Source organism: Rutidosis leptorrhynchoides, chromosome 3 (genome assembly GCF_046630445.1).
Source record: "Rutidosis leptorrhynchoides isolate AG116_Rl617_1_P2 chromosome 3, CSIRO_AGI_Rlap_v1, whole genome shotgun sequence".
Lineage (NCBI taxonomy): Eukaryota > Viridiplantae > Streptophyta > Magnoliopsida > Asterales > Asteraceae > Rutidosis > Rutidosis leptorrhynchoides.
Window position 1 is genome coordinate 499,230,830 of NC_092335.1, and position 15,902 is coordinate 499,246,731.

The 15,902-nt window shown below is 32.2% G+C and overlaps 1 protein-coding gene across 1 annotated transcript; it reads left to right on the forward strand.

The window, feature by feature from the left end:
* Window positions 1-747: 747 nt before the first annotated feature.
* LOC139901798 (uncharacterized) lies at window positions 748-1,227 on the forward strand. The gene has a single exon (XM_071884474.1). The coding sequence runs from the start codon at window positions 748-750 to the stop codon at window positions 1,225-1,227; it is 480 nt and encodes a 159-aa protein (XP_071740575.1).
* The last annotated feature ends 14,675 nt before the right edge of the window (window positions 1,228-15,902 follow it).

Consider the following 15,902-nt stretch of genomic DNA (forward strand, 5'->3'; position numbering starts at 1 on the left):
TTGTGAGCTTTCACCAAAATCGACCTTCTTCTTCCCTAAATGACACTTTCTCACTCTAAAACCTTGTGTCTCTCACTAGGATTTGAAGAGAGTGTTTGTGTGAAAAAGATGGGATAAAATGAAGATAAGATGGGTCTTGTATCAGTTTTGTGGCTCAAAAACCGTCCATACGCGAAATGACTCATTTGCCCCTCATTCAACCCCTTTTAACGTGTTGAAAATGAGTCTGGCCCAACACCAGGCGTGATTGAAGGTAACACTTTTTTAAACTTAAAACACCTGAACGCAGCTCTGAGGCAAAATTGAAGGCAACACTTTTTTAAATTTAAAACACCTGAACGCAGGCTAGCCGTGGCGCGCACCAAAACCCCCGCGACACGGCCTAACTGGTAAACAGGTTTCCATTTACAGTTCAGGGACCGAGGTGGTATGATTCTGATTCTGATTCTGATGTACAATCTGAAAATGCATAAGTATAAGAAGACTTTTCTTGACACTTTCGAAGGACACTTTCTGACGACACTTTCTGTTGACACTTTTCGATGTATTAAAATTCGGGGTGATACATGGAGGTTGGGTTTATTCAAAAGGAGATGGTGGGAAAATCGGGAGGATAATTATTGTTGTGGGATTCGACATGTTTTGAACTTTCTGATGATCTTATTAGTGAATTTATTATTGTTATTCGAGGTAAATGGAAAAGCATAGGAAAGGAATCAGTTATCGTGAATGTGTATGGTCCACACGATGATCATAAGAAGAATCAATTTGTGGGATATGCTAGACAAATTGTTGAATATTGGCGATATTTCTTGGGTTCTCTGTGGTGATTTTAATGAAGTAAGGGAGCATTCAGAAAGATTCAATTGTTTATTTGTCAAGAACAGAGCAAAACGTTTTAATGACTTTATTTCGAGGAATCAACTTATAGAAATTCCACTAGGTGGAAGGAGGTATACAAGGGTTATTGATTATGGATTCAAACTAAGAAAGTTGGATAGGTTTTTGGTGTCCGAAATTTTTTTACAGCTTTGGGTCGAATTAAAGGCATTGGCTTTGGAAAGGGATAGGTCTGATCATTGTCCTATCATTTTGCAAGACAAATCCATCAATTTCGGTTCCAAACCATTTAAGTTTTTCGATGAGTGGTTACATGTGGATGGGATTGACATAATTGTTGCTTCAGCATGGAACGACAACATGATGGTAGGAGATAGGAAGGATTGAATTTTTTGGAATAAATTAAAGAAAGTAAAGGAGGCTCATAAAGTGTGGAGTAAAAACCAATATGGGGGTTTGGATGAGGAAATTGCTCAGCTCAAAATGATAGCACATACCCTCGAGATTAAAGCTGAATCTGGCTTGTTAAATATCGATGAGCATGAACAGTGGATGTTGTCGAGAAGAAACTGGCTAGAAAAAGAAAAAGTAAAGGCAAATATGCTAAAGCAGAAGGCTCGTGTAAAATGGATAACGGAAGGGGACGAAAATTCAAAGTATTTTCATTTGGCAATGAGACAAAAGTATAATAAATATAACATTCGCGGTGTTAATATTAACGGAGAATGGTTTGAAGAGCCACATCAGATTAAAGAGGCTGCCTTCCAATATTACAAAAATATTTTCACAGATCCTAAAGGACATCGGCCTAGTCTGGAAGATTTAAGGTTCAATATTATTACTCCGGACGAAGCAAATGATCTTGAGGCTCCTTTTTCGGAAGAGGAAATTCGGGAGGCTCTTCAAGCTTGCGAAAGAACTAAAGCTCCTAGACCAGATGGATTTAATCTTGGATTTTTCAAAAAATTCTGGTACATAATCAAAGAAGATTTTATTGGTGCGGTAAGATGGTTTTTGGAGACAGGCAATTTCTCGAAGAGTTGTAATGCTTCATTTGTTTCTCTGATTCCTAAGCGAACTGATCCTCTAGGATTTAATAAATACCGACCCATTAGCCTCATTGGTAGTTACTATAAAATTATCGCTAAGATGTTGTCTAGCAGGCTTCGGAGTGTAGTTCCTAAAGTTTTTGGGATGGAACTAAGTGCTTTATTGGGTGGGAGATTTATTCTTGATGGAGTGCTGATTGTTAATGAGGTTGTGCATTTTTTGAAGGCTAATCGAAAGTTGGGTGATATCGGCCAAAAAGTCACGTTTTTACCCCGATATTAGCCCCATTTATGCTAAAGTAATTTACTTTATCATCTAAATAAGCATTTATTTGCTTCATTTGGTAGATTTATTCATTACAAAGGCTATGTTTCAAGAATCACTAAAAACAGATGAAAACGAGGAAAACGAGCAAAACCGGCTAAGACGATTAACTCGCGTTTAAATAACTTATTTTATAATTTTTGGAAAAGTTAAATTACTTAACCTCATATTGTAGGATATTCAATTACGAACGCGTGGGAGCAAGAATCGTCAAAAACGGAGCTAAAACGAAGATTCTAGAGCGAAAACGGTGAAAGACAAGTTACGATCCAGCAAACGGCTTGCCAAACGGCTTGCCATAAGGAATAACGGCCTGCCAGTAAACGGGCACCAAAAATGGCTTGCCCTGGCAAAGGGCCTACCAGCCATTTGCCAGGAAAATTTTGTGCTTATTTAAAGGCTTTTTGTCATCCAATTTCAACACACCATTCTTCACTTCTCTCTCTAAATATCTCTCTATAGTCGCTCTCTAGTAATCTATAGGAGATTAGTTCTCTCTCTACTTTCTCTCTCTAGATTCTAGAGAGATAAAAGTACATAGATTAGGAAATGTGATTATCTCTCTATTGTCGCTCTCTAGGGATCAATAGGAGAATAGTATGTAATTAGTAGTAGAAGCTATCAAGCATTGTAACGCTATGGATATTATGAAGAAATACAAGTGTTATGATGCCGACATTATTCGGTAACATCTATCCTTTCTTTTATTAATTTATTATAATATTCTTGTTCGATGTTTGTGATTTATTAATATTAGAAATGCTTGTTGCCATGATGTGTGAGTAATTGCTTAATTGTTTGCCATGATTTAATAATGTTAGTTAGGGATGATTATCGTTTCGTACTCGCTTTCTGTCTATGATATTAAACCTCGTTATTATCGTCCTTCCACTAATAAACGTGATTAAAACCTTTTATAAAGTCGACAATTATAAGGTAATTAATTATCTGTGTTTATACATTGGTCAAGGTATGAACCCATCGGAAATACTATAAAGTACATGGGGAATTATCGTAGGACCAGATCAAGACATTGGTCAAGAGTATAAAACTCGAGGAAATATTGTTGCAACAGTAGAGTACAGTGTTGATGTACTATAGGACCACTTGAGCATGGTCAAGGTTAGAAGCTATGGAACCACTATAAGTCTAGTACATGGTGGATAACTAAGGGATTTATTAGGTAGATTTAAGTAAGGGCTGGTTTATATCATAAATGGGAATTTAACGCACTACAATACAAACTAAGCTTATAAATCTTTAAGGATGACTGAGAACCATCAGAGGTTCTAATTTGTCTACAAACCTTCAGATTTTACCAAACCATTAACAGAAAGGAATTCGAAACACAACCATAACCACCCATTTGGGTGATACACTAAGGTGTTAAGAAAGGTTGGATATTATATGTATATGGCTATGCTACTTTATTCGTGAGCCCAAGGTATGCATTGCATCCAAGATTGGCTGCTTATATCCTTAAAAAAGATAAAGCATCAGGAGTTGAGCATAGTCCATCCGATCAGAATCTTCAAAGCCTAGTTCCTCGTGACATGCTAATCGGGAAATCGCTTAGTAGGGAATCTAGTGTTCACACCAAGGTATATCTATCCAAGGAGTGTCTCATACTCATCCCGACACTACGTTATCTTAAATCATGGTGAACTACGTCTTCTCTGTCCTTAGCTGTTGCATGCGAGCTAGCTTATTTTAGTTATATTACTTTAATATTTTAAATACAATTATAAATCAAATCAACCCAACTATCGCCTTTACACAATTTGATATTTCGGATAAAAGTGGTGTCTTGAATAAACCGGTTGGACTTGGTTGTTGGATTTTTAGAACAGTCGCCAATTTATTGGAACCAAAAGGATCCTGCCTCTCCACACAAGGTGTACCTGGCCACTAATCTTGGATACTAAATTGTGTACAAACCCAATCTTAATTACTAGATTATCTGAATAAGCTCCATTTCAAATTCTACCGCTCAAGGAATGACCCTAGATCATATTTGCCCTTGCTAACCCATAGGAAGGAATAATAGATTTAGGCCCAGCATATATAAATTAAACAATCAGCTTCTGCTGTTGATATCCTGAATTGACGTTTTGTGACCTAACGACACCGCATAAATAAATTGTCCGATTTGAGCATATCAGGGGAGTAGTTAATTTTTGGCGCCGCTGCCGGGGAGCGGTAGTACGATTTGGAGCCTGTTTAGATTAGTTAGTTTTTAAGATACCCTTTTGACTAAGACTACCTTTGTCAGAAGTTACTAGTTTTTCGTAGTTAGGATACATAATATTAGCTTAACTTATATTAATTAAAGTTTAAAATGGACTTCCTTATTAGTGAACCTTTAGGATGGTTTAAGCTACTTAGACCGCTAAGAATTCTTTCGACACATCCTTTCTTCTATCCGATATCATACGTTGTACCCATCCGACGAGATCCACACTTATATGCCGATAGTTCAACGATGGCCGCACGCATCACTCTCGCTGACATCACCAAACCCTCGTTAGAAGGACGAGAAGGACCGATACTCTATCCAGAGGTTAACGGAGCATCTTTTGTGCTTAAGCATAGTATCATACAACTCATTCAAAACTATTGCCAGTTCCACAGCTTACTAATTGACGATCCTAATTCTTACCTAGATAGATTCCTCTCCATATCCAGCTCTTATAAGCAAATCGGGGTTGAAAAAGATGTAGTTTGTCTGTATCTGTTCCCCTATTCCTTAACTCTTCATGCAAAAACCTGGTTAGAGGAGTTAGAACCCAACTCTATCACCTCATGGGAGGAAATGGCAACAACTTTCTTAATCAAGTACTTTTCCCCATCAAAACAAATTAGACTTAGGAATGATATCGTAAACTTTCAACAAGTATGCGATGAATCACTCTACACTGCATGGGAAAGATTCAAACATTTGCTTTAAAGATGCCCGAACCACCATCTTGATAGCTCTTATCAGATTTTGACCTTCTACAAAGGTCTGAATCAGAACAACAAGTCTACTCTTGATGCTGTTTCTCAAGGTAACTTCATGAAATTCACTGCTGACGAGGCCTGGAGATTGATTGAGGAGATGACTATGCACCATCATGATTGGAACACGGAAGAACACATTTCATCAACAACACCGCTTTCCGCCTCTGATCCTATCGAAAATAAAACCATCAAATTTCTATCGGACCAAATAGAAAACCTCACCAAAGAAGTCGGAGAGCTAACGAAACTTACACAACATGTGTCTCAAGTGCAATTATGCCAGAATTGTACTGACCCACATCTGGCCAAGGTATACGAGGCTGAATGTGAGGACTCTGTTGTCTACTCCGATGAGATCCTAGCTCATCTACACAACCCACCCACTAAACCCACTACCCCACTAGAGACAAGTCCTGACAATGTCCTACTGCAAATCATCCACATGATCACAGCACGACAAGACGCAGCTAACTTAGTCATGATTAATCACTTGAGTAGTCTTGAAAATCAAATAAGCCAGCTAAATCAACGTCTCGATTCTCTAGGTTGTCCTAAAAATGACTCAAAGGTGGCACATAGCCAACCTTCAGTTTCTTCTAAGGAGAAGAAACTAACTAATACCCGTTCGGTAGTAGTCATTGAGTCATCACCTAAACCCGATGGGAAAGCACCAATTCCATTCCCGAGCCGTCTCAAGCAAAGACATAACAAGATGAAATCTTTCAAGCTTGACGGTAAATTTTTGGACACTGTGTCTAAAAATCCTCATAGTAAGAAGTAATTTAGGAAACTCCTATCAACTAAGAATAAGGTACCCGAAGTACCCAATGTCCCGCTGAACGCGTCCAGCCATTCTCTTAAATACTCTTCCTTAAAAACTAGGGGATACCGGACGATTTACCCTTCCTTGTTCTATCTACCAATCTGGTACTATCTATTCTCTCGCTGACCTTGATTCCAACATCAATCTCATGCCCTACTCACTGTTCCAGAGACTCAAAATTGGAAACCTTAACCCTACCAAAATGAGCATCCAGCTAGTTGACCAATCCACTAGATAGCCTAAGGGAATAGCTGAGAACATCATGGTTAAGGTCGACAAATTCGTTTTTCCGACCAACTTTGTGGTTATGGACTATAAAGAATGTGATGACCCGGGAATTTCTGACCAAATTTAAACTTAATCTTATATGATTTCGACACGATAAGCAAAGTCAGTAATATTGAGTCTCATTATTTAAAAAAAGAATACTATTTTAAAATATTCATTTAACCATTGACTACTCTCGATGATTCACGAACTATTGTCTGTAAAGAATTATATATATATACAAATATAAATATAAGTGTTTATATAATACTTTGCATAAATAAAATACACCTTAATTGATTAGAAATTAATAAAGTAAAATAATAAAAAGAATAATTAAGTACAATTAAAATGAATATATATATATATATATATATATATATATATATATATATATATATATATATATATATAATCATGTACATACATATTATTATGAATCTATATATAATTTCAATTTATAGTTATTAACACATTGTAATTAATATATATATATATATATATATATATATATATATATATATATATATATATATAATTTATATTATAAAAAGATATAATTAATAATTTTAATATATTAAATTATAAGTTAAAATATAGTTAATACATTAATTGTTATTATAGTTATTATTAGCATCATTAAAAATTATGAACATAAAACTTGTTACATGTAATTTGTTATGTTATTATTAGTATTATTATGATTATCATTATTTTTATTAACTATATTATCAAATTATTATTAATATTTGCATATCATAGTGTTATTAATAGAAAATAATACAATCTATTATTGTTATCATTAATAATATAATTATTATCATTTCTATGATTATTAGTATCATTATTATTTATAACTATTAAGTATATAATTATTACTATTAATAATATATTTATTTATTTATTATTATTAATATTAATTTCATTTATTTAAATTATAAATGTGGATATCGTACCAATTTGTCAAGTGTGTCCATCACCCTACAGTTGAAATCTTGTTTTCTGTCTCATAAGCTGTTAAACATCAAAGATCATTGTACCAATCAATTAGATTTAGAAACTGCTTTTATTATTATTATTTTTCTTTATTGATCCCACCTTTTGTCGACTAATGGGACTTTTTATTAAACGAATTATTTAATGGTTGGGAGTAAGACAATCAGTTCACTATATCATTACTAACTATCAATTAAAAACTTGGGGTATCGATTTAATTTTGGACAGAAACAGGTAAGAACTCAAACGTACCCTGTTCTATTTTTTTTAAAAAGCTCCATTTTGTAACGATTTTCAAAAATTGGAAATGCAGTGTTGTTAGGTATCTTATACTTAAACTATCTGCAAATTTCTAGCCTCCAATTCCTTTCCTTGATTTCTAATTCTTGAGTCAAACTTATAAATTCAAAAGTCAACGAATTCGTTCTTGGTGAAATTCAAAATTTCTGTTATGTTTTAAATTAAATTGATGTTATAGAAAGTTTATAGAAAGTATTTAGAACAGATTTCATGTTGTAACTTGGGTCTAAAAACATCTATATCTCAAAAATTGAAATTATGTTCTTCGTTTTGTACAGCGACTGTTTTTAACATTTTTTTTATTTTATTTTTCTATTCTAAACACACTTAATCAGGTAGTATCTGTTCTTATTTAAGGACCCAAACACAACAAGTAATTCATGATTTGTGTGATTAAAATCTCTGTCGAATTGAAGGTTGAGGAAGAAGGAGATATAGAATCAAAATATAATACAGGTTATATTATTTAGTTTTGGGTTTAAATCAGAAGTAAAGAGGCAGACGAGTGGTTTGGGGTTTAGTTGAGTGAGCGGGAGGTCTTGAGTTCGAGTCCGGCTCGCGGCAATTTTTTTTAAAGCTTCTCATGAGGTAGTTCCTTTTGTCTAAAAATTATTATTATTATGATTATTATTATTATTATTATTATTATTATTATTATTATTGTTATTATTATTATAATTACTAATCTAAGTATTATTATTGATGTTATTATTGTTAGAAATTATAATAATTATTATTATTATTATCATTTTTTTTGTTATTATTATTATTTAGTTATCATTACCAATTTAAGTAGTAAATACTATTTTCTACAAAAATAAATATATTTACTATTATTGTTAAGTTAGGTAATACTATAACTATTATACTACAATTTATTATTACTATCGATAAATATTATCGTTATCATTATATTTACGATTGTTATTATTATTATAATACAAGTATTAAGTATCATTAATTATTGTTTTGATGATTATAATTACAAATATAATTGTTATTATTATTATTATTATTATTATTATTATTATTATTAAGTATAAGTATTATTATCTTTATTATCATTATTATTATTGTAAGTATTTTTATTATTAATAACATTTGTATTATCATTATTAGCATTGTTATTAATAAAAGTATTTTTTTTTTACAACTACATTATTATCATTATCGGTTTTACTACTAGTATCATTATTAATGTTATTATTATTAATATTATTATTTCTTTAATAAAGTTATTATTATTATTATTAGTAAATCATTAATATCAAAACTATTATTTTTAAACAAATAATTATTTTGTACATAAAACATACTTAATACATATACTACAAATATATTAATATCCCATATAACTATATATGAATCATAAGAACATTTCTTATATAAAAACTTGCATACAACAAATTAGATATTTTTTATAGATAATTCTATATATATATATATATATATATATATATATATATATATATATATATATATATATATATATAACTATATTAATCACTTTAAATACATATACAAGATAAATACATAAAACATATAATATAAGATATAACATAAAGTATATATTCAAATGAAATCTAGTATAAATCTTATATAACCATAAAATATATATATATATATATATATATATATATATATATATATATATATATATATATATATATATATATATATATATATATATATATATATAAAATATATATTAATAAATGAAATTTTGATAATTCTATTATACGTTTTAATAGAAATGCAATTAATATAGGTTCGTGAATCCGAGGCCAACCCTGCATTGTTCAGTTGTTAAATGTCGTCATATGTATTTTTACTACAAAATACATTAGGTGAGTTTCATTTGCCTTTTTACTCTTTATATTTTTGAGCTGAGAATACATGCGCAATTTTTATAAATGTTTTACGAAATAGACACAAGTAATTGAAACTACATTATATGGGTGAATGATTGAAATTGAATATGCCCCTTTTTATTAAGTCTGGTAATCTAAGAATTAGGGAACAGACACCCTAATTGACACGAAATCTAAAGATAGATCTATCGAGCCCAACAAGCCCCATCCAAAGTACCGGATGCTTTAGTACTTCGAAATTTATATCATGTCCGATGGAGGATCCCGGAATGATGGGGATATTCTTATATATATATTGTGAATGTCGGTTACCAGGTGTTCAATCCATATGAATGATATTTTGTCTCTATGCATGGGACGTATGTTTATGAGAAATGCAAATATGAAATCTTGTGGTCTATTAAAATTATGAAATGATTATTTATGTTAAACTAATGAACTCACCAACCTTTTGGTTGACACTTGAAAGCATGTTTATTCTCAGGTATGAAAGAAATCTTCCGTTGTGCATTTACTCATTTTAGAGATATTACTTGGAGTCATTCATGACATATTTCAAAATACGTTGCATTCGAGTCATTGAGTTCATCAAGATTATTATTAAGTCAATTATAGTTGGATATATTCTGAAATGGTATGCATGCCGTCAATTTTCGTTGTAAAGAAAGATTGTCTTTTAAAATGGAATGCAATGTTTGTAAAATGTATCATATAGAGGTCAAATACCTCGCGATGTAATCAACTGTTGTGAATCGTTTATAATCGATATGGACTTCGTCCGGATGGATTAGGACGGGTCCTTTCAGTTGGTATCAGAGCGGTGGTCTTAGTGAACCAGGTCTTGCATTAGTGTGTCTAACTGATAGTCGTTAGGATGCATTAGTAAGTCTGGACTTCGACCGTTTCTGCATGTCAAAAGTTTTGCTTATCATTTTTGTCGAAAATCATCTGTTTACCATCCTTAGGAAATTACCTGCTTATCATTCTTAGTCTAGACACATCTTACTGCAATGATTGCATGAATAGTGTATAGACAAAAATTCGTATCTTAGCGTATCTGCCAATTCATATCTTAGCGTATCTGTTACTGTAGACCTTGCCTGATATCTCTCGTAAATTTCTCCTTAATTTAAGGGATCCTGGTACTATATATATCTATGTAAATTATGCATTAAGAATACCATCCAACTATCAATTACTGTCACTAAACTCTTCATATCAAAAATCTTTCCAGAGATCGCGTAAGATGGCCTCTACGAATCGACCAAGTTCCTCTGACTCCGAAGACAGCGTGACAGGAGCACACCGATCAATCAACTATCGTGATTACTGTAGAAAATGGAGGTGGGTTCGCGACATACTCACCCTATGGAGAAGGGAAGAAGGCACTCCATATCATGAATCGAATCTACCACCTAACCTTGGAGTACTTGACCCGCTCACCGGCGAACGTGTTCGCAACACCGTTTATACCCTTTTTGCCAGAATTTTTCATCTTGAGACTACCATTAACGGAACTAGAGAAGATATCCAACCTCTACCCCACACTGATAACCAACCAGGGTTAGTAGAAGAAGTTAAAGAACTCCGAGCTCGGGTGTTAACTTTAGAGAGCACGGTACACAGTTTGCAAGCATCAGTAGTATCACCAACACCAGTCACATCACCAACCTTAGCACCAACAGCACTAGTACCACCAACAACAACATCCGCATCACCAGCTTCGACATCTCATTCTGTACCTCGAGTATAATCATCATTCCACATGACGTTCTACATCATTTATCTTCGTTCGACATGATGATTATGTAAACTCTAATGTTTTAGAGATTATATATACTTGTTCAAATGGTAAATTAAAAGAGTTTAATATCATATTGACTCATTAAATCCATGGTTACATCTGAAGAAAATATATATGTAAGTATATTTTCATAAAGATTGTGATTAAAAATTCTTTTGTACAAACTGTTAATGGTGAAAATATTTTTAACGGGTAGGTAATATCCGAGGAATATTCAGATTCCACATTAATAAGTTACACTGTACCTTCTTCAATTCAGATTCAGCAGTCATTAACAACACTTCTCAAATTCACGCATATACGTATCCGTTCACCAAAGAACAACTATTTTCATCCAAGTTCAATTTCATATTTGGATTTTGACCTATCAGAATCCAACAAGTGGCATAATGAAGAAAACATTTGACGGAATAAAATTTGTTAGAAACAAACAAATTAACTATGAGAAAATTTTGTTAAGAATCCACGCTAACAAAATCCTAGCTAACTGTTCCTAGCTAACTGATTACATTTTAATTTATCACAATTTTATTTATCGTCATTTAATTTCTGTTATTTATTTTACGCACTTTAATTATCGGGACACATATACAATGTTTTGACATATCATATCGACCCATCTATATATATATTTCGGAACAACCATAGGCACTCTATATGCAAATATTGGAGTTAGCTATACAGGGTTGAGGTTGATTCCAAAATATATATATACTTTGAGTTGTGATCGAGTATGAGACGTATACGGGTCACGATACATATTAATTAAATCGAATATTATATATTAAACTATATATGAATTATTGGACTGTTAACTGTGGATTATCAACTGAGGACTATCAACATTGGACAATTAAAATGAATTAAAATATTGATTATAACATATGAAACTAAACAATTCTTCAAGTTTGCCACTCGATTTCATCTTAAACCTCATTGTATCTTGACGATTACAATCTGCGTTCAAACCTTTCATGATTCTTGAAAAAAAAAACCTCAATCGAGAGGATGGACCAACCGCACTTCATCTACTGAAGGAAAGATTTATGTATATAGTATTGCACCGGAGAAACTCTCGTCAACTGAGTAAAAGTTCGACACGCAGCCGCGTCAGATCCTTTGGCATTTATTAACAAAAATAACTTTGCGATCCCTTTTCAAAGTAGTCAATTTTGTCACAGCTCCAGCGAGTCAACTTCGACTTGTCATTTGAAGTAGCCTTACTATAATCTTGATATATACGATTACCCTTTTTATACCAGAGAATTCTTTTATATTCCACCATATTACCAGTAGACGTACCAGCAACCTCGTTGCTCCTTGGCTTAAATCTCTCCGACAAATCACTATATTTATCTATTGAATCCTTATCATATACTCATCCGCATCTTGTAACGAGAACTGCCATACCAATTATCGGTAATCAGCAATCAGTACTTTGAAAACTCACAGCATATCTACATCAACGGTTATATGTATAACATTTATTTCTTAGAATTATGATCTTTCATTCTGAAATTTTGAAAAGCACTCAGTCTACAAATCAATACTTTGAATGTTGAAAAAGTTAAATGAAGCAGCCAAAAAAAAAAAAACCCGTAGACAACCGTAAACGACCTTAATCATCAGAAGTTTGATGATAAAGAATAGTATGTTGGAAAAACTCAGAAAAGTTGGAACTGGAAAATGGATTGAGCTAACCACGAAGGAGACCAAGGACAAATACAAGGACCAAACCCTATCTTCAAAGGATTCAGGTAATTCTGGATCCGATGAAACCTTCAACAAATATCTTGCTCTGTGCTCATGTTAAAATCTTGCGAAAAAAAATAAAAAATCTTTCTCCATCAACCATCGAACTTAGAAATTCAAAAATATCAGCATCAATATCTTCGATATTTCTGAGGATATTTTCATAAATAGTCTTGTCCGAAAATTATATACCTCTTCGTGCTTCCTGTGTATCATTATATTGGAAACATTCAATAGAAAATTTAGTACCGAAAAGCAGATTATGCGAAACTATGAAAGAAGCCGTGGACAAATCACAAAGAATAAGTTTGACTTCAAAGAATCTACATAATTCAATGTCTGCTGAAGTCTTTAGCGAATATTTTGCTCATTACTCTAAACTGTGACAACCCGTAAATTTCCGGCAAAATTTAAACAAAAATCTTTATATGATTTCATTTAACCTCGACTAATTCCGATGATTCACGAACAATTATTTGTAAATAATTATGCATTAATTTGATATATTAATATTATTATTATTATTAATATCCTTTTTAAACAAGATATCAATAATTAATATCTGTATTATCAGTATTGTTATTATGAATAAAAAAATATTGACAAATATTCTTGGAAAAGTAGTAAATCAATTTGTTTATTTAAAAAAAAAATATAAAAAAATCCTTAAAATAAATGATTTTTTTAATAAAATAAATAAATAAATAAATAAATAAATTACTTTTTAATTAAAAATTATAATGGAAAACTACTTTTATTATTTTATTTTGTGTATTATCCCATGACCTAACATTTAATACTTTTGAATTTTAAAATCCCATTAAAAACTAAAATATTTCTTTTTCTTTTAATTATTTTATTCTTTTTACCTAATTTTTTCAAGTATAGATACCCCTCATTTCTCATTCAAACTCACACCAAAATTTCTCTCATTCTCTCTTTGAAGAATTACTACTAGTAAGTATTCTTTTTTTACTTTTTACTTTTTACTTTTTACTTTTTACTATTTACTTCGGTTTATTATTTTTTTTACCGAAACATGTAAATAATGTTATAAATTATATGCAATTAAAATTAAAATAAATAACATGTTATAATTAGTAATATATGTTACTAAAAATTATAAAAGTATTTTTATGAATTAATATATAGGAGTTATAATTAAAATCGAATTAATGAATATATATGTATATACGCACCTAACGTGAAGGTTATAATTAAAGATAGCGTACAAAGACTACAAACATCACCGCTACTTGTGGCCTAGGGTGATCCTTGTTACCATTATGGGACGCTTGTGGATCTCGAATGCCAAGACTTAGATTCTGGTCAAGAGATCCTGGGCCGCTCGGTAACAATAGATCATTCGAGTGACTTGCATGTTAGCGACAAAGTTTGGGTGAGATTGTACAACATCTTTGTTAAGAATTATAACCCGAACATTCTTAAACTAGAAGCTTACTATAAGTGGAAGTTTTTCATAAATAATAGGTTTCCAAAAATAGAAACTTTTGAGAAATAGGAACTTTTCTCGAAAACCGTCACTGTCAATATAGTTGCTATATTAATAAACATACTTTATGTCAAGTTAGACATTAACTAATCAAACGTTATACCTCAAGGTTGATATCCAGATCACTTACTTGCTTTACTTTCCTTCTTGCGTGGAATACTTCAACTGCTATTTAATGTGAGTTTTCATATGCTCCCTTTTACTCTTTACATTTTTGGGCTGAGAATACATGCGCTACTTTTATAACTGTTTTTATGAAATGAATACAAATACTAAAACTGATTTTTCATGAGTTTCATATGATCCCTTTTACTCTTTACATTTTTGGACTGAGAATACATGCGCAACTTTTATAACTATTTTACACGTATCAACTATTAAACTGTGATATGTTGGGCTATTACCAGCAAGTCCCCAACCGACAAGTATAAACGATAACTTGTTACGGGGCAAACTTGAAAGTCTAGTCTAAATACAAGTACAAACTATTAAACTGTGATATGTTGGGCTATGACCAGCAAGTTCCCAACCGACAAGTATAAACAATAACTTGTTACGGGGCAAACTTGAAAGTCTAGTCTAAATATCAGTACCAACTGTTAAAACTATGCTATACCCGGCTATATCCGACTAAGTCCCTACAGTGATATTTTTAATTGCTGCAGCATTCTTAATTATTGGGGATAGGCCTATCGGGAGTAACGTCCCCGATACATTTGACTAAGTCTTTGTATTACTTGATAATGAAATTAAAACGACAAGGACAGAACAACTTGTCACGGGGCAAACAACATTTAGTCTAAATATCACGCACTGGCATAACTTTTTGATCCTGCGGGAGATCAACTTGACTGGATCTGAGTGATCTACTTTTGAAAACAAATCTTGTGGTCTAATACTATTACTGAAATCATTATTTATGACAAACCTATGAACTCACTCAACCTCGTGTTGACTTTTTAAGCATTTTATTCTCAGGTACTTAAATATTGCTTCCACTGTATATCTACTGCTTTGATGATGATTGCTTGCTATGCTTGGAATCTTCATTACATATCATATCAATTAAAGACATATTTATCTTCCGCTGCAAAACTCAACAAAACGTCTCATGTAGAGTCGTTCTCATTTATACAACTGTGATTTGATATAATTAGTCACAAATACCCCAGGCCCTATTTGGGGGTGTGACAGATTGGTATCAGAGCAGGTTGTTGTAGAGAATCAGGATTGCATTTTATGTGTGCCTTATACAATTAGGTACCTTAGCAATGTAGGACTACAACTTTCCTTGACCGTAGTGCCTTTACTTGTTGCCTTTAACTGTTAAATGCTACACTATACTTTAGAAACTTTACTTAT

Coding starts and splice junctions, on each gene's coding strand:
- LOC139901798 (XM_071884474.1), top strand. CDS start 748: ATGATCATAAGAAGAATCAATTTGTGGGATATGCTAGACAAATTGTTG.